Here is a 21,270-nt window from a genome sequence, read left to right on the forward strand (position 1 = left end):
GCGCGTAAAAGCACAACGGCAGGCAGTGAAAATATACCTCCATTTAATTTAATTAAAAAATAAAAACGAAATATGAGACGATTTAAAGGATTCCTGCATACATTGCAATGGGAATAAGCCAATTATATTCTGAGATACTCAGACTTCAAAATACTATTCATTGACATATCCTATTACATTTTTTTGTTTTACATTTTATGAAAATAAAGTGATTTGCGTAGCCACTTCTTATAGACGGAATAGCAGAAGTAGCCAATTAGATGGAGGGAGTTTTGGATTTAAAAATCAGTCTTTGAAAAATACTCAAATTGGGGTGACTCCGGGATATTTTTTCCTCCCTGGATTCAAGTGGGGCTGAAAATGCTATAAAATATTTCATAAATATATTTTACAATATCAGATAAAATGTTGGAGTATGGAATGTTGCAGTATTTTGGACCAACTACAGACGCCCCCTCCCCTACTTTGCATACCGCTGTTATGACACATTTGAACATTTGAAAATGAGATGAAAGATACACAAACAGAGGAAATGATTAAACACAAGCGAGAGTGAGTAAGAATGAATAACCGTTCGTACTGCTGATTTAGCTCTCGATTTCTTGCACTGTCAGCACTGACGTACATGAAACGTGCATGTTGTTGTGTAGACTTCCTGCCTGAGTGTTATCCAAGTGGTGGGTGGGTAGGATTGGTTTTCCAGGGGAGTGGAGAGACTTTTGGAGAAGCCATTTGCTCACAACACCGAAAGAAGTAGCAGCAGAAGAGCGATCGTCGCCGGGTACGTGATTTTGCAAACACTGATCAGGCACAAACAAGCGTCTTGCATCACTCAGGACGAGAGCGGGAAAGCGCCTGGACGCCATCTCCTTCTTCCCGCTTTGAAACCTCAATGCTTGTTTACTTCCACGACTACTCCGCGAGTTTGAAACCCTTCTTTGACCTCTTCACCCCGTCTTGAAACTGTAACTGCACTTTTGAAACCCTAATAGGAGTTTGTGAGCCTAACCCAGTTTCGAAAGACTCATTGGAGCCCCTCCTTCCGCATTTCCTCCCCCTCCTCCTCGCCCCCGGTCTCTCCTCATAAGCGATGTCCCAGCGCATTCTCTGCACATGCAGCACACAAGGAGCAGGATGGAAAAGTCATCCCTGGTCTTCATCGTCCTCCTGGCGGGAACGTTTGGGGCGACCGCCGACAACGCCACAGAGACCGCCGCCACCCCCGAGACCACCACCAGCGGAGGCATGGCCGGGAGCACGCCGACATCGACTCCGGGGTTGAAGTCTACGGCGAGCTGGGCGCCAATGACGCCGCGTCCCCGCAGCGTCGGCAAGAAGGAGGAAGACAAGCATAAGGACAAACTTGAAATGGGTATGACCAATCGCAACTCACCGGCCCCGTCCTTAAAACCTGAATTTAAAACGGTAGCCCTGACTTAAAAACTCTGAGCCTAACTTGAAACCCTTAGACTCCATTTGACACCCCGAGACCTGTTTGCAATTCCAACCCAGTCTTGGAACCCAAACACTCACACTAACTTAAAATCACCATTTGAAAGGCTAACCTTAGTTGAAGACCCTAGACTATGCTCTTGAGCATCATTGGAAACCATAATCTTGTCTCAAAACCCTCATTTCTACCCCCAATCCTTGTTTAAACCACCAACATCAGCATGAACCCCCAATTTGGAACAGAAACCCAGTGTTGAATCCCTAAACAAGACTTGAAACCCCGACCCCGTCTACAAACCCAAACACTTAGCCTGTCTTAAAACCCTAACTTGAAACCCTTATGTCATCATACCCCGTCTTGAACCCGCATTACTAATTTAAAATCCAAACCCTAGTTTCAAACTCAAATGACAAACCCTAACCTTGGATTAATGCCCTTAACACGATTTAAACCCTAATTTGAAAGCCTAACCCTAGTTTGAAATCGTAATTTGAAACCCTAACCATGGCTTGATGCCCCAACTGTGAATTCAAACCCCAACACTAGATTGAAGATCTCACTTGAAACTCATATCCTGGTTTTAAAGCCTTATTTGAAACCCCAGCTCCGTCTTAAAAACAGATGTGAAACCCTAATACTTGTCGAAAACTTTACCCTCATTTGAACCCCCACCTGTCTTAAAACCCTAAATTGAAATCCTTAACCTGGCTCGTTACCCTAACCATGACTTCAACCCCTGTTTTGAGACACTATCCCTCGTTTGAACTTGACTTGTTTGACACCGTGAACCCGTCTTTAAACCCACATGTTAAACGGTGACCCTCGTTTGAAACATGAATCCGAAACCCAAAGTTCATTTGAAAGCTTGCCATGAAAGCAGGTCAATTGGTCATGTTTTGAGTGCCTCGCTGCCAGATGTGCTACAAATCCCCCCAAACAAGTCTGCTGTGACTTGACTCCAAGCGTGAGAACAGGCTGAACTTTCTTGAGCGCAAATCCGTCCCGTGGGCTGTAAACACACACGCGCATCTCCAAAGCAGACGAGCGGAGCCAAAACACGCAGCCGTCAGCATTTCTGATAAATGCTGGCGTTATTGCCTCGGAATTCCCGGCGGCTGGAAGGTTGACTTTTACACTCGACCCCGGTTGGCTCAGTTTTTGCGCAAAAATGGCTTATCTGGCCGTCTTCCTGCTCCTGCTCGTCCTCAAGGAGCACGACGAGTGGGAAGGGGGGGGGGGTGCTCTCTGCATCCCGCATAGCTGAGCTGCTCTGATTACATCGCGTTCCCGCTGGAGCAGTTTTAACCCCTTGAAGGGGAGGACGGGCACTGCTAAAATACGGGAACAGTGACAGGAATATTGGTCGCGGAATACCGTAAGAGTAACAATACAGGCGGCACATGGCGTCTAACTGGCAGTAACAGTAACCAGATTCATTTGAACAGCATTGGGATTCCTTTTCTGATGCAACACACAGTCGCCGTGACAGGAGTCATCTGGTGTGTCATGAACAGTAACAGTAACTACAGTCATTTGTCATGAAACGTGAGTAGAATACGCAAAGCTGGGGTTATTTGTCATGGAACACAGTGACAAACAAGCCAGGCATCTCTTGTCATCGACAGTAACAGTAACCAGAGTCACTTGCGACAGCAACAGGAGCCATTTTTGTCGTGCAACACACAGTAACAGTAACAGGAGTCATTTGGCATGTAACACACAGGAACAGTGACAGGATCCATTGGTCGTGGAACACCGTAAGAGTAACAGTACAGGTGGCACTTGGCGTCTAACTGGCAGTAACAGTAACCAGAGTCATTTGTTATGTCACGTTCACATACAAATACAGTAAAGGTGTCAAATGTCAATGTAACTTACAGTAAGAGTAAATCGGAGTCATTTGTCATGTAACATGCAGTAACAATAACGACGGTCGTTTGTTACGTGCATACAGAGTATCACGAGTCCTTTCTGTCTTTTGTTCTCAAACAAAAGAGAAGGAGTAACATGCGTCTGTGCGTTACATACGGTAACCAGAATCCTTCGGAGCGGAACAGACAGTAGCAGTCGGATGAAAATAAAATTCCCAAAGTTTGCACACAGTGAATCCAGAGAGTATTCATGGCGGTTCACTTTTTCCGCAATTTATTAGGTCACGGGCTTTATTCCTAAATGGAATACTTTTTTTCCCCTCTCAACCTCAAAATTCAACAAGTCACAAAGTGCAACCCGATGAATACTTTCCGGCTGTACTGAAGCGCAGCGGTGCCCAAACTTTTTCTTTCACGGGCTTTAAAGCGCAAAACTGAAAAAAATGCAAGCGCCACTTGCAATGTGTTTCAATGACATACTTGAGATCCAATCCACCGAGGCATCCCATTTTGTTTCGATTTCCAAAGTCCCCATTTCTCACACCTCAAACACCGACCCGGAAGCCTCACTTTCAACCCCAACCTTGTCCTATGACCCTCATTTTGGAAGTAACTCACCCGCCGTCACTGACGCCAGACGTGTCTTCGACTTCCTCCAGGCTGTCCTCCCCTGGGTCTGGAGTCCCTCAGGGTGGACGACACTCAAATCCAGGCGTCCTCCTTCCAAAGGTTCGGTCTGGGTCCTCACAGGGGCAGGCTCAACATCCAGGTTTGATCTCTTTTTTTTAGACTCTGTCCCGTTCAGCTGTTTTGTCGCCATGCAGCATGGTGGACGTCTCGAGTTCTTAATGCCGGAACGACTTTTCTGTGCAAAAGGAGATTTTGATACAGCGGTATCTCAACTTATGAGCAATAAGCAACAGTTTGGCAAAGAGTGAGCAGGACTTCAAAAAAAGAGGCTTTCAGTGGGTGCTAATGCTAACACATAATGGGAACGCCTGGAAAAAAACAGCAGATTACATTACAAAAAAAAAAAAAAGCAGATTACATAAATTTTTGTTGCTTGGTTTTGGCAGGCTGAAACGGATTGTTGGTATTCTCATTCACTTTGACAGAGAAAAATTGATGAGCGTTATCAAGGCTGTATTTGTGTTGGAGGGTTTTTTATTAGAAACACATAGGGACAGAATGAGGGGCTTTGAGAGCGTGGGGGGATGGGGGGGAAAGCGCCTTTGCAAGAATAATAGCATGAAAGGATATACGTCTTATGAAACGACTCGGCGAGTCTGAAAGCAATTAAGTGTCACTCTCCAGAGTCAACAAGTTTGCGGTTCCTCCCGAAGCTGACCAAGCATTTCCGCGCGCGCGCGATGATATTTCCAGTCAGGCATCGAGGACGGCGACCTGTACGACGGCGCCTGGTGTGCCGACTACAGGGACCGGCACCAGTGGCTGGAGGTGGACGCCTTGCACCTCACCCGCTTCACCGGAGTCATCCTGCAGGGCCGCAACACCATCTGGAGGTCAGGTGGTGTCGGCGGCCGCGTCCGCGCGCCCTCAATCGGGCGGAATTTCCCCGATTGGGAAATCTGAGCAAGCTTTGCGTGTGCGTGTGAACAGACGAGACTGGGTCACCAGCTACAAAGTGCAGCTGAGCAACGACTCCATCAGCTGGAAGAGCAGCATGAACGCAACGCAAGAAGCGGTAAGATTCAGGCTTGACACGCCGATTGAAAAGGCCCACCCGGGCGTGAAACCTGAACTCGATCTTGATTGCGTTTGACTCGCAAAGGCGAGCATGTTGGAAAAACCAGCGTGAAAACAGTTCAAGGGACTTGAGCGCAGCGCCGCGCCGATTGCGCAACATCGGCCACACTGTAATCATTTCAAGGGCTGCAAAATTTGCAAAAATATGCAAAGCCAGCAACCCCCCCCCCCCATCCCGCCGCATTGATTTACGCAAACGTGCGGCGTCCCACTCCATGCAGATCTTTGAAGGCAACGGCGACGGCGAGAGTCCGGTGCTGGCCTTGCTCCCCGTGCCCGTGGTTGCGCGTTACATCCGCATCAACCCGCAGAGTTGGTACCCCGATGGAGACATCTGCCTACGAGCCGAGATACTCGGATGTCGCCTTGACGGTACGTGCGCATGCACGCACCAAAACAAAACCAAAAACTTTTTCTTGATCTTGGCTGCTTGGCTCTCGTGATGTCTTCCAAAGATCGGCTTTTTAGTCTCCCTCCCTTGTAACACAAGAGGAAGACCAAAGGGTTGTTTTCGGTCTCCATCCGAGGACACATTTTAGGGTGTATTCACACCTGTCCTGTTTGTTCCACTTGAAAGGCACCAGGGGTCGTTTCCCAACGACGGTCCGGAACTTTTATGCGGGTGTGAATGCACGCAAACAAGTTCTGGTGCGTATCAAACAAACCCCGTGTCGTTCCCGCTTGCAGAGTCGCAGGAGAGCGTTTCCTCAGCACAGGAGGGCAAGTCAAAGGATAATCTGGATTTCCGACACCATAACTACCAGGAGATGAGAAAGGTGAACGTTCACAACCAGTTGCTCGGATTTCACGCTTGGAAAACGTTGAACCTCACTCGCTCTCCTTCCCCGGAAGCTGATGAAGTCAGTGGCGGAGGAGTGTCCCGACATCACGCGCATCTACACCATCGGGAAAAGCTACATGGGCCTCAAACTCTACGTCATGGAGATCTCGGATCATCCCGGGAAGCACGAACTGGGTGAGGAGCGCCATTTTAACTCATTCACTCCCAATGACGGATATTGACGTCAAAGATCCACGTCGGAGAATAAGTAAGTACATTGAAACGTACAGGACACTTCAATTGGTACTGAACGACTCATTTTGATCAGGCGAGCCGGAGTTCCGCTATGTGGCCAACATGCACGGAAACGAGGTCCTGGGTCGCGAGCTGGTTCTCAACCTGATGCAGTATCTGTGCCGCGAGTACAAGAGGGGCAACCGGCGCGTGGTCCGGCTCATTACCGAGACTCGCATTCACCTCCTTCCCTCCATGAACCCGGACGGCTACGAAATAGCTTACAACAAGGTACGTCGTCCTGACCGGTCGCTGCGTGAAAACTGACGTGATTTAAAACTCCCGGCGTTCCTCAGGGCTCCGAGCTGGCCGGCTGGGGCGAGGGACGGTACACCTACGAAGGGATCGACCTGAATCACAACTTCCCGGATCTAAACACCATCCTGTGGGATGCTCAGGAGATAGCCGAGGACCCGTCTAAAGTACCCAACCACTACATTCCCATTCCGGAATACTACACGAAAGAGGACGCCATGGTAAGAACACACGCACGCAAAAACAACATCCATCAGATCAGGAAGTATCATAGGTGTGAGGAATCAAAAACATCAAAATGAATCCCCAGCAAGGGACGGAAAGCTAGAGCCCATATGGATTTTATTGAGGGAGAGCAAAACCTGCTGCTCACACCTCACATTGCTCAAGAAAATGCCACTTGGACAGCAGACCAAAATCAAAACTACCCAAAAATATTCTCAGTGATGGACCAAAAAGCACTGAAGTGCATTCTCAGCGTGGGACCAAAAACATCAGGATGCATCATTGGCACGACGGAACAAAAACACTGACAGGAATCCAAGGAACAGCAAAAACTTCTCTGAGAAGGGGCTACCAAAACACAACTTATCCTGGAATACGCAACCAAAAACACCAAAATAGATTCTTGTAGGACCCAAAAGGAAAAGAAAAAAAATTGGCTGAATCGCATGCAGAGGAAGAAAACATCCAGCGATTTCATTGTGGTCGGTTCTTGGGTATGTCAGGTGGCCGCGGAGACGCGCGCCGTGATCAGCTGGATGGAAGACATCCCGTTCGTGCTGGGCGCCAACCTGCACGGGGGCGAGCTGGTGGTGACTTACCCGTACGACGGCACGGAGTTCTGGGCCCCGCAGGCCAACACGCCCACCCCGGACAATTCCTTCTTCCGCTGGCTGGCAACCGTCTACGCCTCCACCAACCTGGCCATGGCGAACCCCGAGCGCCGCCTGTGCCACACTGACGACTTCCAGGCGTACAACAACATCATCAACGGCGGAGCTTGGCACCACGTGCCCGGAAGTGAGTCGCCACACACTTTCCCTGAGTATTTGGTGAGCGGGTGTACCATGAGCAGACCTGCAAAAAAGGTTATGAGAGGGCATGTCTGAAAAAGAGACAGGAAGTCAGTCGTTTGTTCTTGGTGGCACACTGCAATTTATTGATTTATTTATTTTTTAAATTCAGCCCTGCCCATGGTGCTAGTTTCACTTGGCGACATGGAATTTGGTAGGCATGTCTATCATGAGTACACCTCCAAAACAATTCTCAAGAAGCCATCTCACGATCAACACGGAAGTTAGACATTTTGCTACGGAATGGCCATTTTGGTAGCACCCAAGGGAATGTGGAAAAAAATAATAATTCAGCCCTCGAAGCCAGTTGAACAGAAAATTTTTGCAAGAGTCTATTATGAGCAGGCCTACAAAAAAGTCACAAGAAGCCATGTATCAAAAGACTCAGAAAGTCAGCCATTTTGGTTTGAAGCCTTTCTGCCTTGGTAGCACTGCTGAAAGCGTAAAAAAAAAAAAAAAAAAAAAAGAATAAATCAGCCCCTGAAGTCAGTTACCCATTTACAGCATGAAATCTGGTAGGCTGGTGTAACATGAAAAGGCCTCCAAAAAGTCTCCAGAAGCCATGTCTGAAAGGGCACAGGAAGTCAGCCATTTTGGCTCAGAAACTCTCAAGAACGTTTGTAAAATGCCCCTGAAGCTAGTTTCACTTAGGAGCATGAAATCTGCTAGGCGAGCATCATGAGCAGACCAGCAAAAAAGGCTAAAAAGCTATGTCTGAAAAAGGCACAGAAATTCCACATATTTTAGCTTGGTTGCGCTCTCTATAAATTTCAAAGAGATTCGGCCCTGAAGCTGACACTGGCTCCTTGATCAACATGAGGCTATCGAGAGTAGACCTACGCAATCTCTCGAGTCAGCCATTTTGGTGCACGGCAGACATTTTGGCTCTTTTTTTTTGCAGACGTAGTAACAGGTCTCGGCACTGACACGCGCAACTCCTTGGACAGTTTGAATCAATAGCAGCCAGTCATTGTGATGTCCTTCTCAGGCATGAATGACTTCAGCTACCTGCACACCAATTGCTTCGAGGTGACGGTGGAGCTTTCCTGCGACAAGTTTCCTCACGCCAGCGAGCTTCCCATCGAGTGGGAGAACAACAAAGAGTCTCTCCTCCTCTTCATGGAGCAGGTCTCTTATCCTCAAGCCTTTCCCCGGAGCAAAAAATATTGAATTACATCTTTTAAAAAAAAAGCAAGACTTTCATCTGGTAACATTAAAAGTTTTTCCTGCGGGGCAAATTGTGCTCTTTTTAATCTCTTGGATGGTTTCCTAATGTTGTCTTGAGCATTTGGACAAGATTCTAGCCACGTAAAGATGTTTTCTTTCCCCCTCGAATGTTGCGTTGTCAGGTTCATCGAGGCCTGAAAGGGGTGGTGCAGGACAAGGAGAGCAAGAAAGGAATCGAGGACGCCGTGATCAAGGTGGAGGACCACGGGCACGACATCCGAACAGGTAAGTCGGGAAAAGGGGACGGCGCCCCCTTGGGCCGGCAACCTCGCGCTCACTTTTCACGTCTGCTCCCCTCCATCCCGCAGCCGCCGACGGAGACTACTGGCGCCTGCTGAACCCGGGCGACTACAAGGTGGTGGCGTGGGCCGAGGGCTACCTTCCGGCTGTGCGGCACTGCCGCGTGGGCATGGAGCCCCGCGCCACCGTCTGCGACTTTACTCTAACGCAAACGCCCGTGCAGCGCCTGAAGGAGATCCGCGCCAAGGGCGGCAAGATCCCGCAGGACCTGCAGCTGCGCCTGCGGGCCCTTCGTCTGCGTAAGCTGCGCGCCAGCACCAAGGCCATCAACCAACGGCGAGAGGGCAGCAGGATGCAACGAGAGCAGGCCCGCAAGGCGCGATCCACCTCCTTGCGGTTATGAGGATTTCGGTATTGAAAAACGCGCAGCGACACGCACGGTGGCGTCGCCTCACTGTCGGACACGTCATTAGGTACATCCGCCAATCCAAAAGGACGCTTGGAGTGGATTTCACTTGACGGTGCTGTCCAGTAGTAAAATCACTTTTGGAAAAGGAGCATCGGGGCCCACATCAGTATTTGCGCTTCCCGTTTGTATTTCATACCCGTAAGTGAGACGAGAGCCAAAATATGTTTTTGTGCAATATTACGTTTTATGTACCGGGACGAGTCGAAACAAAGCATTCCGAGTCATGTCGCGTTGGACGAATAATGAAATGAAACTGATTTAGTCATCCATTTTCCATTCGAGGGAGCCACAAAGTCGAGCAATATCGCCCCCTACTGTCGAGTCACGTGATCATACAGAGAAAACATGACTATTTTTGAGACAGACTTAGTTAAAAAAATAGGGATTTCAACACATGAAAATGTCCCCTCTAAATCACAATACTTGCAAATTTTTTGGGGGGGAGGAGGGGTTAACCTTTTTCCTGCTATTAACAAAGACAAAAAAAAAAAAAAACATTCTCGTAAAATACATTTTTATCCTCAGCGGCAAGCACGATTTTATTTTCCATAATCAACACATTTATTCTGAGTACAATTTTGTGTGGCGCCCTAACTGTCCTTTTGAACTGTGACAAATGAGTGAATAAGTGAATGCGCAGCCGGTGAAGTCGCGGCAATTCTGTTCAACGACTGTTTAAGGATGACAAATGGAGTGATGCCATGAAACCACCCTTTCAAGTGTCAGCTGGTCTGATGTCGAGCGAATTGACTTTGACTCAAGTCCAAAAGGACCACACTGTCTCAAATAATTGTTTGAATAAAAGTTCCTTCTACTGTATTTGGCTGGCCTGGGTTCATTTTTTGGACAAAAGCAGACCTCTTAGGCTACGCTGCCATCTAGTGGAAAGGAGGCAGAACAACACATTGCGAAACAATGCAATTTCTTTTTTTAATTTTTGCAAGACAAAGTACCTTTTTCTTCCCCCATGTTTCATAGCTCTCTCTTGATGATTTGATGCATGAATACAACTTGGCGCCGCGTGCACTTGAACACAAACGTGCACACAGGTGTGCGCAAAGGAGCAACATAAATGAGATGAAAATGCAATTCAATTCATATTTTGCACTCATTTCATTCTTAAAATTAGAGCAAACCGAGTGACCTTAATATTCATTTTAGTTCTGGATTATTCTGTCAGTACTTGGGGAAAAACCTGAAAGACGAGTTTCTCACACACACACACACACACACACACACACACACACACACACACACACACACACACACACACACACACACACACACACACACACGCACACGCACACGCACACACACGCACACACGCACACACGCACACAAAAAAGCTCCAGAGAAGAACAAAGTCTGAACGATGATGAAATAAATTAATTCAATAAATGCATTTACATGCGCAGTTTTCCAGCCCCACTTTGAATATCAGTTTTGAGATTACTTTAAAATGTCCTTTTGCCATCAGAAATAAGCGCAAGAATAAACTATAATATAGGTAATAATTATTAGGGCCATACTGGGAAGAGGAAAAAAAAAGAGAGGGCAAATAAATTTGCAATCTTACAAGAAAAAAGCATTTTTCTGACAAGAAAAAAAAAAAGAATTGTCCCTTTCAGCGATTTTTTTTTAAATACAAAGTTGGAGTATGACGGTTGCCATTTGTCAAGGGAAAAAATGCGCAAATTACAAGAATAGCCTAAAGAGATTTTCAAGAAAAAGTCTAGTTTTCCCACAAGGCTGTTATATTACGAGTATTTAAATTGTTGTTTGTCACGAAAAAGTTGCAATATTACGACAGTCGTTGTAAAACCTTTTTCTGGAAGGCTGGAATACTATGAGATTAGTTTTTCCAGAGTTTTAAAATAGATTAAAAAGTTGTAGTGTACGTCAAGATAAAATGTGACAATGTAACAATAGTCGTAAAATAATAAAAATGCCTCAGATTTATATTTTCTAGAAAAAGTCATTCATGAGATTAAATCTGGTTGCCAAGGAAAAAAAACTGCCATAAAACGATACGAGTTGGTTTGCAATGTTCCTCCGAAAAAGTTGCGTTTTTGCTTAAATAAAATGTTTTTTAATGGCAAAATTACAAAAAAAAGATAAATAAAAAAATAATAAAAAGGGATTTGAGGGGAGAAAGTGTGAATATACAGTACGTTTGTTCTGAAGAAAATAGGTTTTCTGAGAAGATACATTTGAATTAAAGTTGTGATGGGTGGAAAAGAATGGTTTGAGAATTTTCCCACACGTTTAAAAAAAAAAAAAAAGTCAAAATGGCATGATTGAGGGTGTGCTTTCCAAAGTACACGTTTTCTCACCTTTTTGAGAAAATAAATAATAACAAGATTAGGTTTCACTTTGCCAGGGGGAGGGGAGGGGGGGGACCAAACTTGGAACATTCGGAGGATACATAAAAAGCTGGACAATTCTGACTTCATTGTCCCTAATATAGATTTTTTTTTTCCATTCCAGTGTGGTCCCAACAGCCCTTATTGATAACCAACTACAGCTGGTATGCATAGTACGTCACACTTGGCTTGCGCTTTTTTTCTTGCACTGTTATTTCTATTGTCATTGTTAGTTCAGGTGACCTTAGCCCCCACCCCCGCAGAAAAAGGGAAAAAAACTGACGGATGAGACATTTCTTTGGCTGTCCTTGTTAGTTACGGATCTTTACAGTGAGAAAAGGTGTCAAAATGACCGAATGGGAAAACAACTCTGGACTATTTTCCACAGTACGGTGAGAACCAAAAGAGCAGGGAGGAAAAAAAAAAGCCCCCTCAATGGCATCGCAGGTGGCGTGCTACGAGGAGCTCCAAACGCAGAAAAACGCTGAAAGGCCACGAAGCAGAAACACGAGCCAAAAGCAGCGGCGGCAGAGGAAGAAGATAGTTGCGCGAAGAACGAAGCAGCACCAGTCGATCGGGATCGACGGCCATCTCGCGAGCCGTCGAGTGGCCGTCGAAGCAGTTTCTCCTTGCATTCATCCATGTTGGACGCGGGTGCGCTGGAGCCAATCGCGGGCTCGGACAAACGAGCACTTTACACTCACATCAACACCAGACGTTCATTTTGAGTCTTCAGTTGACCCTAGATGATTTCTGAGGAGAGGGTTTTACGGGGGGACAAATATTTTTTTGTGGGAAAAAGTGGGTCGTCTTGTTGAGAAAAAAAAGTCAAAACATTACAGGTCAAGATTTTCCACTTTAAAAAAAAAAGCCTTTTTCCTCCCCCCAAGACTGTTCATTGTCTTTGGTCAAGAAAAAAAAAAGGTCTTTTGACTTTTATGTAGGAAAAAAAAAGTCTGATTTTCATCACACACGTCAGAAGAGGTGGTCGTTGACAAAATGTTTTGAGAAAATAAAGTCTTCAATGGGTTAAGCTACACCCTGGACCGGTCGCCCTGCAATCGCAAGGTATACACAGACAAAGCGTTTGCACTCTTAGCCACACCTCGACACATTTTTGAGTCCTCACTTTGTCCAAGATGGCTTTTGGGAAAAACAAACAAACAAAAAAATAACAAGATAGGGGGAAAAAAAAAAGGTTTATTGTCTCACGACACTTGGAATACTCGACTTCTTTGGCAAAAAAAAAAAAATGTCACGTGACAAACATTTGTGTTTTCTCATTTTATAGTTTTTTAAAAAAAAATTTTAAAAAATAATATAGTTGGCATTTATTCAGAAAATTTTCTGCAACGTTGAAAGAATACATTCACATCTTTGGACCTTTTTTTTATCCTAAAAAAGTAATCTTGTGAAATTTTGATATTTTTTGTCATCTTCCGGTAGGTTAAAAGATAAATTTTTCAAGGTTGAAGTTGTGTTGTCCGCACTGTTTGAGGGAACAGCCCTTTTTTTTTAAACTAATTTTTCCAAGAAAGCTGGAATATTAGCAGTTTTGTTGAGGAAATGTGGAATGCTTTCTGCATGTAAAAGAGAGTTTCATTTTTTTTCTCCAAAACAGTTGCGGTTTTTCAAGAAAGTTTAGACATTAAAACCTCATGAAAAAAAATGTCATAACACGGCAAGCTTAAAGTCATGTTTCTCCACTTCCAGAAAAAGTTGCAGATTTTTTTTTTAAGTCGTGTTTTTGGTCACAAAAAATTTTGAACACTGAAGTCGAAAGATTGCTTGTCGAGGGGGAACACCCCCCCCCCCCAAAAAAAACCCCAGAACATTGCCACATTCCAAGAATGAATTTGTGTTTCTTGAGGAAAAAACATTTTTTTCCCCCTCCGCCCCGGGACACGTGTAGACAAACAAAACGATCCCACTCACATTCACACCTACGGACAATTTAGAAAGTCCAATGAAGGTGACACGCAGGCTTTCGGAAATGCGGGAGGAGGCCGGAGAAAACGCACGCAATTGCATGGCGAGACAGCCCACAAGGAAAGGTCGCGGCACAGATTCCAATCGCCACCCTTCGAACTGGGAGGCGGACACACGAGCCACCCGAGCGCTGCGCTGGCCCAAAAGTCCCACCTTAAATCTGCCGTTTAAGACGGAACGAAACGTTTCGCGCCCGCAGGGGGCGGGGGGTCGGTATGGACTCAAAGGTCCCCGGCGGGCGTGCGGGTCTGTGCATAGAAGACGCGGGCGTACCTGGGGCGGGCGAGTGTTCCGCTAGAACTTGGGCTGGTAGAGCGCCACCCGGCCGCTGAGGCAGCCCGAGGCCAGCTGGCAGTGCGTCGGCGAGAACTTGGTGGTGAGCACCACGTCGCTGTGCGAGTAGATGGCGCGCACCTCGCGCAGGCAGCCCGTCTGCACGGGCACGCAGTCGGCCAGCTCGCCGCAGCTTTCGTCGAAGGCCAGCAGACGCACGCCGTAGCCGTACGGCGAGCAGATGAGGCGGCCGTCCGGGCTGAAGCACAGCTCCTTGATGTAGCCTCGGCCCACGTTGGCCTCCTCGATGTAGTGCGTCAGGCGCAGGGAGCAGCGCGGGGACACCAGCGGACGGGTGGGCGCGCCCTCCTGGAACTCGTACACGCACGTCCACTGCGAGGACGACGGTTAAAAAACGAAGACGCAGGCGGGGTTTAAAAAGCTAAGCAAAGATGGAGGCCAGATAACGCTACGTGAACTTGACGCTCGGTCTCACCTCGCGGTCGTCCATGTTGCTGGAGCAGCGTATGAGCGTGGCCCAGCCTTTGGGGTGCAGCTGCAAGGACGTGATGCAGCTCCCTCGGTCCCGCTCGCCCGGGATCTCCGGGGTCAGAACCTCCAGGCTGTTCCTGGGAGAAAGGCCTGCAAGAAGAGGGCGTGGCTTCAGCGATCACCAGCAGCCTCTCGGAACCCAAACGCCGCACGCGAGCCAACGTGACATTTTTAGCCAGCGGGAAGGCTAGAACTCAAGTCATTTCTGGAATTTAAAGGCAATATTGATCCTATTCCATCACGCATCGTTCGGATTATGATTGTTTGCATTTGTACTATTTATGGCGTCATAATATTGAGTGTACGTTTCATTCGAAAGACCAAACACAACATTTTGCTGCTGTTGATTGCGAATTTCTCCATTGTGAGACAATAAAGGTTTTCTTATCTTAATTATATTTCGACAGGGCTATAAAATATTTGTTGTATGAATGTTGAAATATTTGTCACACACTATCAATGAAATAAGCAGAACGTGTTGCAACAATTACACATCCCGTCTGACATGAATATTTTCAATACATTTTGCAATATGCTACAGTGTTGTATTTTTATACAGTCAAATTTAAAAAAAATTGTCTTCATAAACATTGATACGGGAAGTAAAATACATTGATGGATCATCGAAATATTAGAGATGAAACAATCATTCGATGATTCTTCGCCATCAGGGCGCCATCTAGTGGGCGGCCAAATTATTTCAATGACTGTATACGTCAAATTGTTATTTACCTGGACAGAAAAGCAAACAAAATGGCATCCGGTCGCGCCATCTTTTTCGTTGCATTTTCTTTTCGTGGAAAATTGTCTCTCACCTTCTCTGTGAGGGTGCAACTTTGCCGAGTCGTTTCCGTGGCGAGGTCCAGCCGAGCGGGACGCCAGCGCGCCTCCGTCTAATAAGCGTTGGGCATCAAAGAACACGTTTGAAGCCGACGGCAAAGCGGCCCGCCCCCCGAGAGGGCGGAGCAGCCGAAGGGACTGAAGGCTCGCGGCGCCAACCTGAAGTCAGAGGGGTCCGCCGGGCTCGCAGCATGCGGTAGCTGCCCACCTCCAGCGACTGCGTGAGGTCCAAGTCGTGCAGGATCAGCAGGTAGCCCGACGACGTGGAGATCAGCATCTTGGAGCAGTCGGGCGTCAGGCGCATGCGCATCAGGTAGCGCGTGTGGAAGAACTTCTTGTGCGGGCAGCCGTCCTCCGTGAATCTGCACGGCACATTTGGGGAACCGCGCGAGGAAACGTCGGTGATTACCAAATGCAGGCAACATCGAGTAACGGGCAGAACAAAGGAAAAGCTTTCCCGCTCGATGGGCAGAAGGTCCATTTCATCTGCGCATGCACTTTCAATTTTATCGGTGTGCCATTCATTCCGGTGAAATATTTCACACCGAGTGAGTAAATTGAGAAATCATCAATCGGTGTGCGGTAAAGGCGGAAGCGATCAAAGTATTGCTTCGTCGCCGTCCTGTGGCATCTTGGCGCCTCCGAACTAGGTCGGCGTGCGTCGAAGAGCTTCACCGAGACAAAAGTTGTGCTTTGTCGCCAAAGTCATTCTTTCGGTACGGCAAGGTGGCAGACAAATTTTGTTGTGCATTGTATAATGACAGAGAATTCTTATCGCCATTAAGAGGTGCGTTACAAATCACGATATACGATACAAATTTGATATACTTATAAAATATAGTAATACAACTGTTTGTTCTTGTTTTGGATTTTGATCAACTTATCAATTGTATTCAAGAAATGCTAATTATAATGAATATCAGAAAATTGAAATAAGAAAGAATAACTATATATATATACAAACCAAAAGGTGTATAAATAGTATAGTATACATAAGGGTAAAAGTATTTGATGATATGTAGATTTTTCTTTTCTTCTTTGTTTTGAAAAATGATCAATTCAAACTGCTACAAAATAAGGGGTAGGACGAGATAAGTTATTGACTTCTTCCTACTCCTTTGAGCATACAACTGTGATGATGTGTGTTTTCTTCTTTTATCTACTTTCTAATTTTCCTTTCATAATTTTTGTTGGACTTTTGGCAACCTGTTATTGTGTGTACTATATAAGCTCAATAAACAAACGATGATTGTTTTCAAGTCAAAGTCGGGTGACCTGTTGGTGTCCCACGTGATGACGTTGCCGTCGAAGCCCGAGGTGACCAGCAGGCGCGTGTTAGTGTCGTACTCGATGTTCTTCACCCAGCTGGCGTGGCCGTGCAGCGAGCACACCTTGGAGTTGAGCTTGCGCAGGTCCCACAGCGCGATGGTGGTGTCGTCCGAACAGGTGGCGAACAATCGGTTGTCCAGGAACCTGCCCGCCCACCATTTCCACAGCGAATGTTGCGGATATTAACAACTCTGGCGAGATCGAGGCTCACTTTTTGACAGGTAAATGGAAAGAATACAAAAGTCACCTGATGTTGTTGACGCAGTCCTCGTGGGCCTCCGTCAAAGTTTTGATGTGTCGGGATGATATGGGATCAAAGAGGAGGACCTCGGTCTGCTCGCAGGCCACCGTCAGGACAGACCTGAAGATCACGCGTCATCGTCAGCTCATCGTGAATACGAATGTTTAGAATGCATTTTCGGGTGAGGGTTTCAAGCCTGGCTTTGGGTTACAATCTCAAACCAGGGCTGGATTTTGAAATCGGCATCAAAAAGCCACAATTAGCGTTTCAAGATGGAGTTATGAGCTTTGAACCGGGGTCTCAACCTGGGTTTGGGTTGGAAGTTCCGGGCGTAGCGCGCCTTTACTGGAGGAGCGAGCGGGAACGCAAACGTGATCCGGCCTCCTGCTTCAGCTTGACCCGCTTTAGTGAGCCGTCTCGTCGCTTTGACCCAGCTACTAATCCGCGCTGACCAACTGACACACTCTAATCGCTTGGGTTTCAAGACTTGGTATGGGTTTCAAATGAGGGATCCGAACCAGGGTTAAATTTGGGCATCAAGCAAAAATGAGTTTTTCAGATCAGGGTGTCAAAGCAAAAGTCGGTTTCAAGCCTGATTTTGGATTTACATGATCATTCCTGGGTTTGGGTGACGAATAGCCGTTGAACACCAAGATCAGGGGTTCCAAAGCCAGAAATGTGGGTTTCAAGCCTGGGGTTTGCTTTCAAAATAGGGGTTCAAGCTGGGGGGTTGGGTGAAGACTTCACCCAACGGTACATTCGGGTTTCAAGCCTGGGTTTGGTTTTCAAAGGGGGATTTCAAGCAGGACGATCGTTTAGGATTAGGTTTGAAAGACAACATTTGGGTTTCAAACCCAGCTTTAAATAACCAGATCGGGGTTTTAAACAACGGTTAAAAGGGCAACTCTCGTGTGTGGAATGGAGCATTTTGTGCCTCCGTATTCGGGGTCAACCGAGTTGAAGGCCTTACCCGTCTGGGGAGTACTCCAGGTTGAATACGGCACCGTGAGTCTTCGTGCTCAGGTTGACGGAGTCGGCCGCCGGGTTCATGGAACTGTACAAGCTAGTCATGGTCCTAAAATTGTCCCGCACGGGGTCCACAAACACGCCCCGCCTGATGGACCTGTTCTGAAGCCAGGAGAACAGACTTGTGGGCCGACCAGTGTCGCAGCCCGAACCTCCGCTGCCGCCGCCACCTGCCGGTCGAGGCGCGGCGGCTGGTTCTTGAGGCTCATCCGAAGTCGCGCTCGTTGCGGGCGGGGAAGGAGGGCAGCTTCGGGCAAGGTCTCCGTCGTGGTCCGAGCCGTCCATGTCGGGTTCTTTGTCGGAGTCGTCGCCGCCGCCGCCACCACTGCTGCTGCTACGACTGCTGCTGCTGCTGCTGTCGGGCCTGTCCCGCGGCTCGTCGGCGTGTTCCGAGCTCATTGTGGCCTCTGGCGAGATATCCGAGAGTCGGATGAGCGCGGTCCAGCGGCCGAGCGTGAACGCGGGGCCGCCTCAGCACCGCGGTGGGGCCATGGATGGGGAAGGGCGCGAGAAGCTGACAAACGACGCTTGTTGTCAGACTCGCCTGAGCCGAACCGCCGCGGGTTGGAGCTGACAAAGCGAGAAAGTGCTCAACCAGACAAGTACCGGTGGTGATTTCAAAATAAACCTACGGAAGTGCCCAATCACACCATACCATACCATGTTGGAAAATGAACACTAGGAGACTTAACACATGGATATAATAAAATGAAAACTATTATGTTTAATTCGTCTTTTAGTTTCATATCAGTCAAAGGTAACAAATACATCACATGTACTCTGAATTACATTACCGAAAATAACTTATTCGATCGATTTGTTTGACTTCGCATCGTCATATTTTGCATATAGTGCGAATTTCCGCTTCCGCCCTATTCTTTCGGTGCTGTCCAATTTTGTTGCTTCCACCTTGTGGATGGACTCTGCCTGCTCATCACTTTTTTCCTTGGGTCAATATTTGATGTTTTCACGGTTATTCGGAATTTTGTATTAATTGTTGCTGCCACGATGTCGTCGTAGCATTATAACCAGTAACTAATTTTAACGACAGTAGATTTGATGTAACTTTTGGCTTTGATGTATGTTTTTACCCCATTAACTTGTTAATAATAATAATAATAATAGATTTAATTTATAAGCGCCTTTCAAGACACCCAAGGACACTTTACAATAATAAAAAACACAAAACAATACGGGTTGAGCAGCGGCAGCCAAAACGCGCCAGCGTTCACTCAACCCGAAAGTCAGAAAGAAACAAGGGAGGGAGAGAACAAAAAAACCCACGCTCGAACTACCCTCATTTGAGGATAATTTGAGTGAGGCAAATATATGACCTATACACCTAATTTCAAAGAGATCACAGTAATTGTTATTTTTTGCACTACAATACTGACCTTTGACATATACAAAAAAGAAAACCAAGCAAAACAAATATGCACCAATGCGAAACTGAGCTATCGTTTGAAGAGGGGGCTATTGAAAGTTGGTGACACCAAGATTAAGCTCATGAAAGTTATAATGACGAGTGAACATCAGAAAACTATGACTTGTTCACCCGAACTTTCAAACCCAGATCGACACTTCAAAATTAAATTTAAAACCATAAAAAACACAAACTTGAAACCATGACTTGACAGGCTGATTTGAAACCTTAAACTCAATTTGAAAGCGTAATTTGAAACCTTAGACCTATCTTGTAACCGTAATTTGATTCACGATGTTGAATACCCGCAAAGTCATCGTCCTAGTTTGACTACAAATATTTGACTGACTGGCTTATGTCGGCGTGCAATATCATATAATGTTGTTTGTCATCGCTTCCATTTTCGCAGCTTGTAAAGTGTGGTGTCACTTGATTCAATTTTGCATCAATTTAATGTCCACTCGTTTGGGTCTTCCATGTGACATACACACACATGCACATCCCGGGGACGTCTGGAAAAAAGTTCCAGTAAACATACAAGAAACAACAAATTCAAGTCGAGCCAGAAACACGAAACCCGAACATGTCGTGAACTATCATTTGAAACCCTAACCTTGATTTCAAACACAAATTTCAAACCATACTTCAGGTCTGAAACCGTACTACAAACCCAATAACAACAATAGAAATGATAACAATAATTATGATACTAATGATAACACGAATCACCTCACATTTTGATGGATTCAAACAGCAAACATGCTAAAGAATAATGCTAATGCTAATGCTAACGACTGTCAAAGTCAGTGGTTCTCAACTGCTGTGAGCCTGGGACCCGTATCTTCCTGTTGTTGCAGTTGCGACTTTTTTTACTTGTTTGTTTAAAAACAGACTCTTAAAATATATGTACAGTACGTTTCATTCCTTAAATGCAGTTTTAAATGAGTTTGACAAACCGCCAAAAACATATCGCTAGCTATGACGTCTGCTAGTCAACGGCCGAGCCGCGGGGGGCGGTCATGAATGCAAATGGGGCACTTGTTTAGAGCAAATGGAAGACTCGCCAAGTCCAAAAAGAAGACAAGTCAACAACAAGAAATGAGTGCACAAAAGAAGAAGTGTGACAAGTGGACACAAATCCACAGTCAGAAACCCTCACCTTGGCTTGACAACCTAAATTGGAAACATCTTCTTGAAAGCTTCAATTGAAAACCTGAACCCTTATTTGAAATCCCAAATCTGTCTGGGAACTTTGTCCCTATCTGTCTGATCCAAAAACACTTTTGTATCCTGTCTACATGATGTATCATTGCTCATTAACGATATACGAAATATAGCAAGACCCCCCCCCCCCTCCACTCAACCGCAGTCCTCCAACGCCCTTCCATGTGATCACATAACTTTACAGTAATCGACGGAGCAAACATCAGCTGCTTCTAGTTAGCTAGGCAGTGACTCCAATTAAAGCTTAAACACACACACACACACACACACCTCTTCTTTTCAAAAGGTCTGTATTCTGCTTGCAAATCATGTTACGGCCACTGGGAACCTAAAGTCACGGGTTGCATTTTCCCAAGCTGTGAAGCGTCGGGCACCTTTGAAGAGATCTACTGTCTTTATTACCGATTTGTTTTACTGTTTATTGTATATGTTAAATTGCTCCATGTACAGCACTTTGTATGCAGCGATGGTTGTTTGAAAGTGCTCGAGAAATACAGTTGAGTTGAGATCTTGGCCATGGGGTCGGCAACGAGGTAATTAAAAAAAAAAAAAAGTCCCACTTGGACACATAGAGTGT

General features: G+C 46.3%; 2 protein-coding genes across 3 annotated transcripts; one reads left to right on the forward strand and one right to left on the reverse strand.

The window, feature by feature from the left end:
* The first annotated feature begins 681 nt into the window (after positions 1-681).
* Positions 682-10,252, forward strand: cpxm1a (carboxypeptidase X (M14 family), member 1a). 2 transcript variants are annotated; one of them, XM_086127055.1, is made up of 14 exons: positions 682-781; positions 1,120-1,372; positions 3,984-4,093; positions 4,708-4,847; positions 4,945-5,029; positions 5,313-5,463; positions 5,779-5,867; positions 5,944-6,067; positions 6,201-6,397; positions 6,463-6,642; positions 7,150-7,444; positions 8,486-8,625; positions 8,847-8,949; positions 9,033-10,252. In XM_086127055.1, exons 2-14 carry the CDS (start codon positions 1,135-1,137, stop codon positions 9,365-9,367), a joined length of 2,187 nt encoding a protein of 728 aa, XP_085983181.1. In that variant the 5' UTR covers positions 682-781; positions 1,120-1,134; the 3' UTR covers positions 9,368-10,252. The 2 variants fall into 2 exon arrangements, with proteins under 2 accessions (XP_085983181.1, XP_085983180.1); XM_086127054.1 differs by having other exon boundaries at positions 699-781; positions 1,089-1,372.
* A 97-nt stretch (positions 10,253-10,349) lies between these two features.
* Positions 10,350-18,646, reverse strand: dcaf10 (DDB1 and CUL4 associated factor 10). Its single transcript, XM_086127056.1, has 7 exons — positions 17,991-18,646; positions 17,027-17,140; positions 16,726-16,923; positions 15,610-15,812; positions 15,426-15,503; positions 14,555-14,700; positions 10,350-14,451 (listed from the first exon to the last, which is right to left on the reverse strand). Exons 1-7 carry the CDS (start codon positions 18,443-18,445, stop codon positions 14,080-14,082), a joined length of 1,566 nt encoding a protein of 521 aa, XP_085983182.1. The 5' UTR covers positions 18,446-18,646; the 3' UTR covers positions 10,350-14,079.
* Between the last annotated feature and the right edge of the window lie 2,624 nt (positions 18,647-21,270).

The sequence above is a fragment of the Hippocampus guttulatus genome, chromosome 13 (genome assembly GCF_054856545.1).
Source record: "Hippocampus guttulatus isolate MCC_2025c chromosome 13, RoL_Hgut_1.0, whole genome shotgun sequence".
NCBI classification, from domain to species: Eukaryota; Metazoa; Chordata; class Actinopteri; order Syngnathiformes; family Syngnathidae; genus Hippocampus; species Hippocampus guttulatus.

Coding starts and splice junctions, on each gene's coding strand:
- cpxm1a (XM_086127054.1), top strand. CDS start 1,114: ATGCAGCACACAAGGAGCAGGATGGAAAAGTCATCCCTGGTCTTCATC. Junction 4,094..4,707: donor GGGGCAGGCTCAACATCCAG/GTTTGATCTCTT, acceptor TGATATTTCCAG/TCAGGCATCGAGGACGGCGA. Junction 5,030..5,312: donor TGAACGCAACGCAAGAAGCG/GTAAGATTCAGG, acceptor CACTCCATGCAG/ATCTTTGAAGGCAACGGCGA.
- dcaf10 (XM_086127056.1), bottom strand. CDS start 18,445: ATGAGCTCGGAACACGCCGACGAGCCGCGGGACAGGCCCGACAGCAGC. Junction 17,141..17,990: donor CTGGAGTACTCCCCAGACGG/GTAAGGCCTTCA, acceptor CGTGATCTTCAG/GTCTGTCCTGACGGTGGCCT. Junction 14,701..15,425: donor GTTGCACCCTCACAGAGAAG/GTGAGAGACAAT, acceptor CTCTTCTTGCAG/GCCTTTCTCCCAGGAACAGC.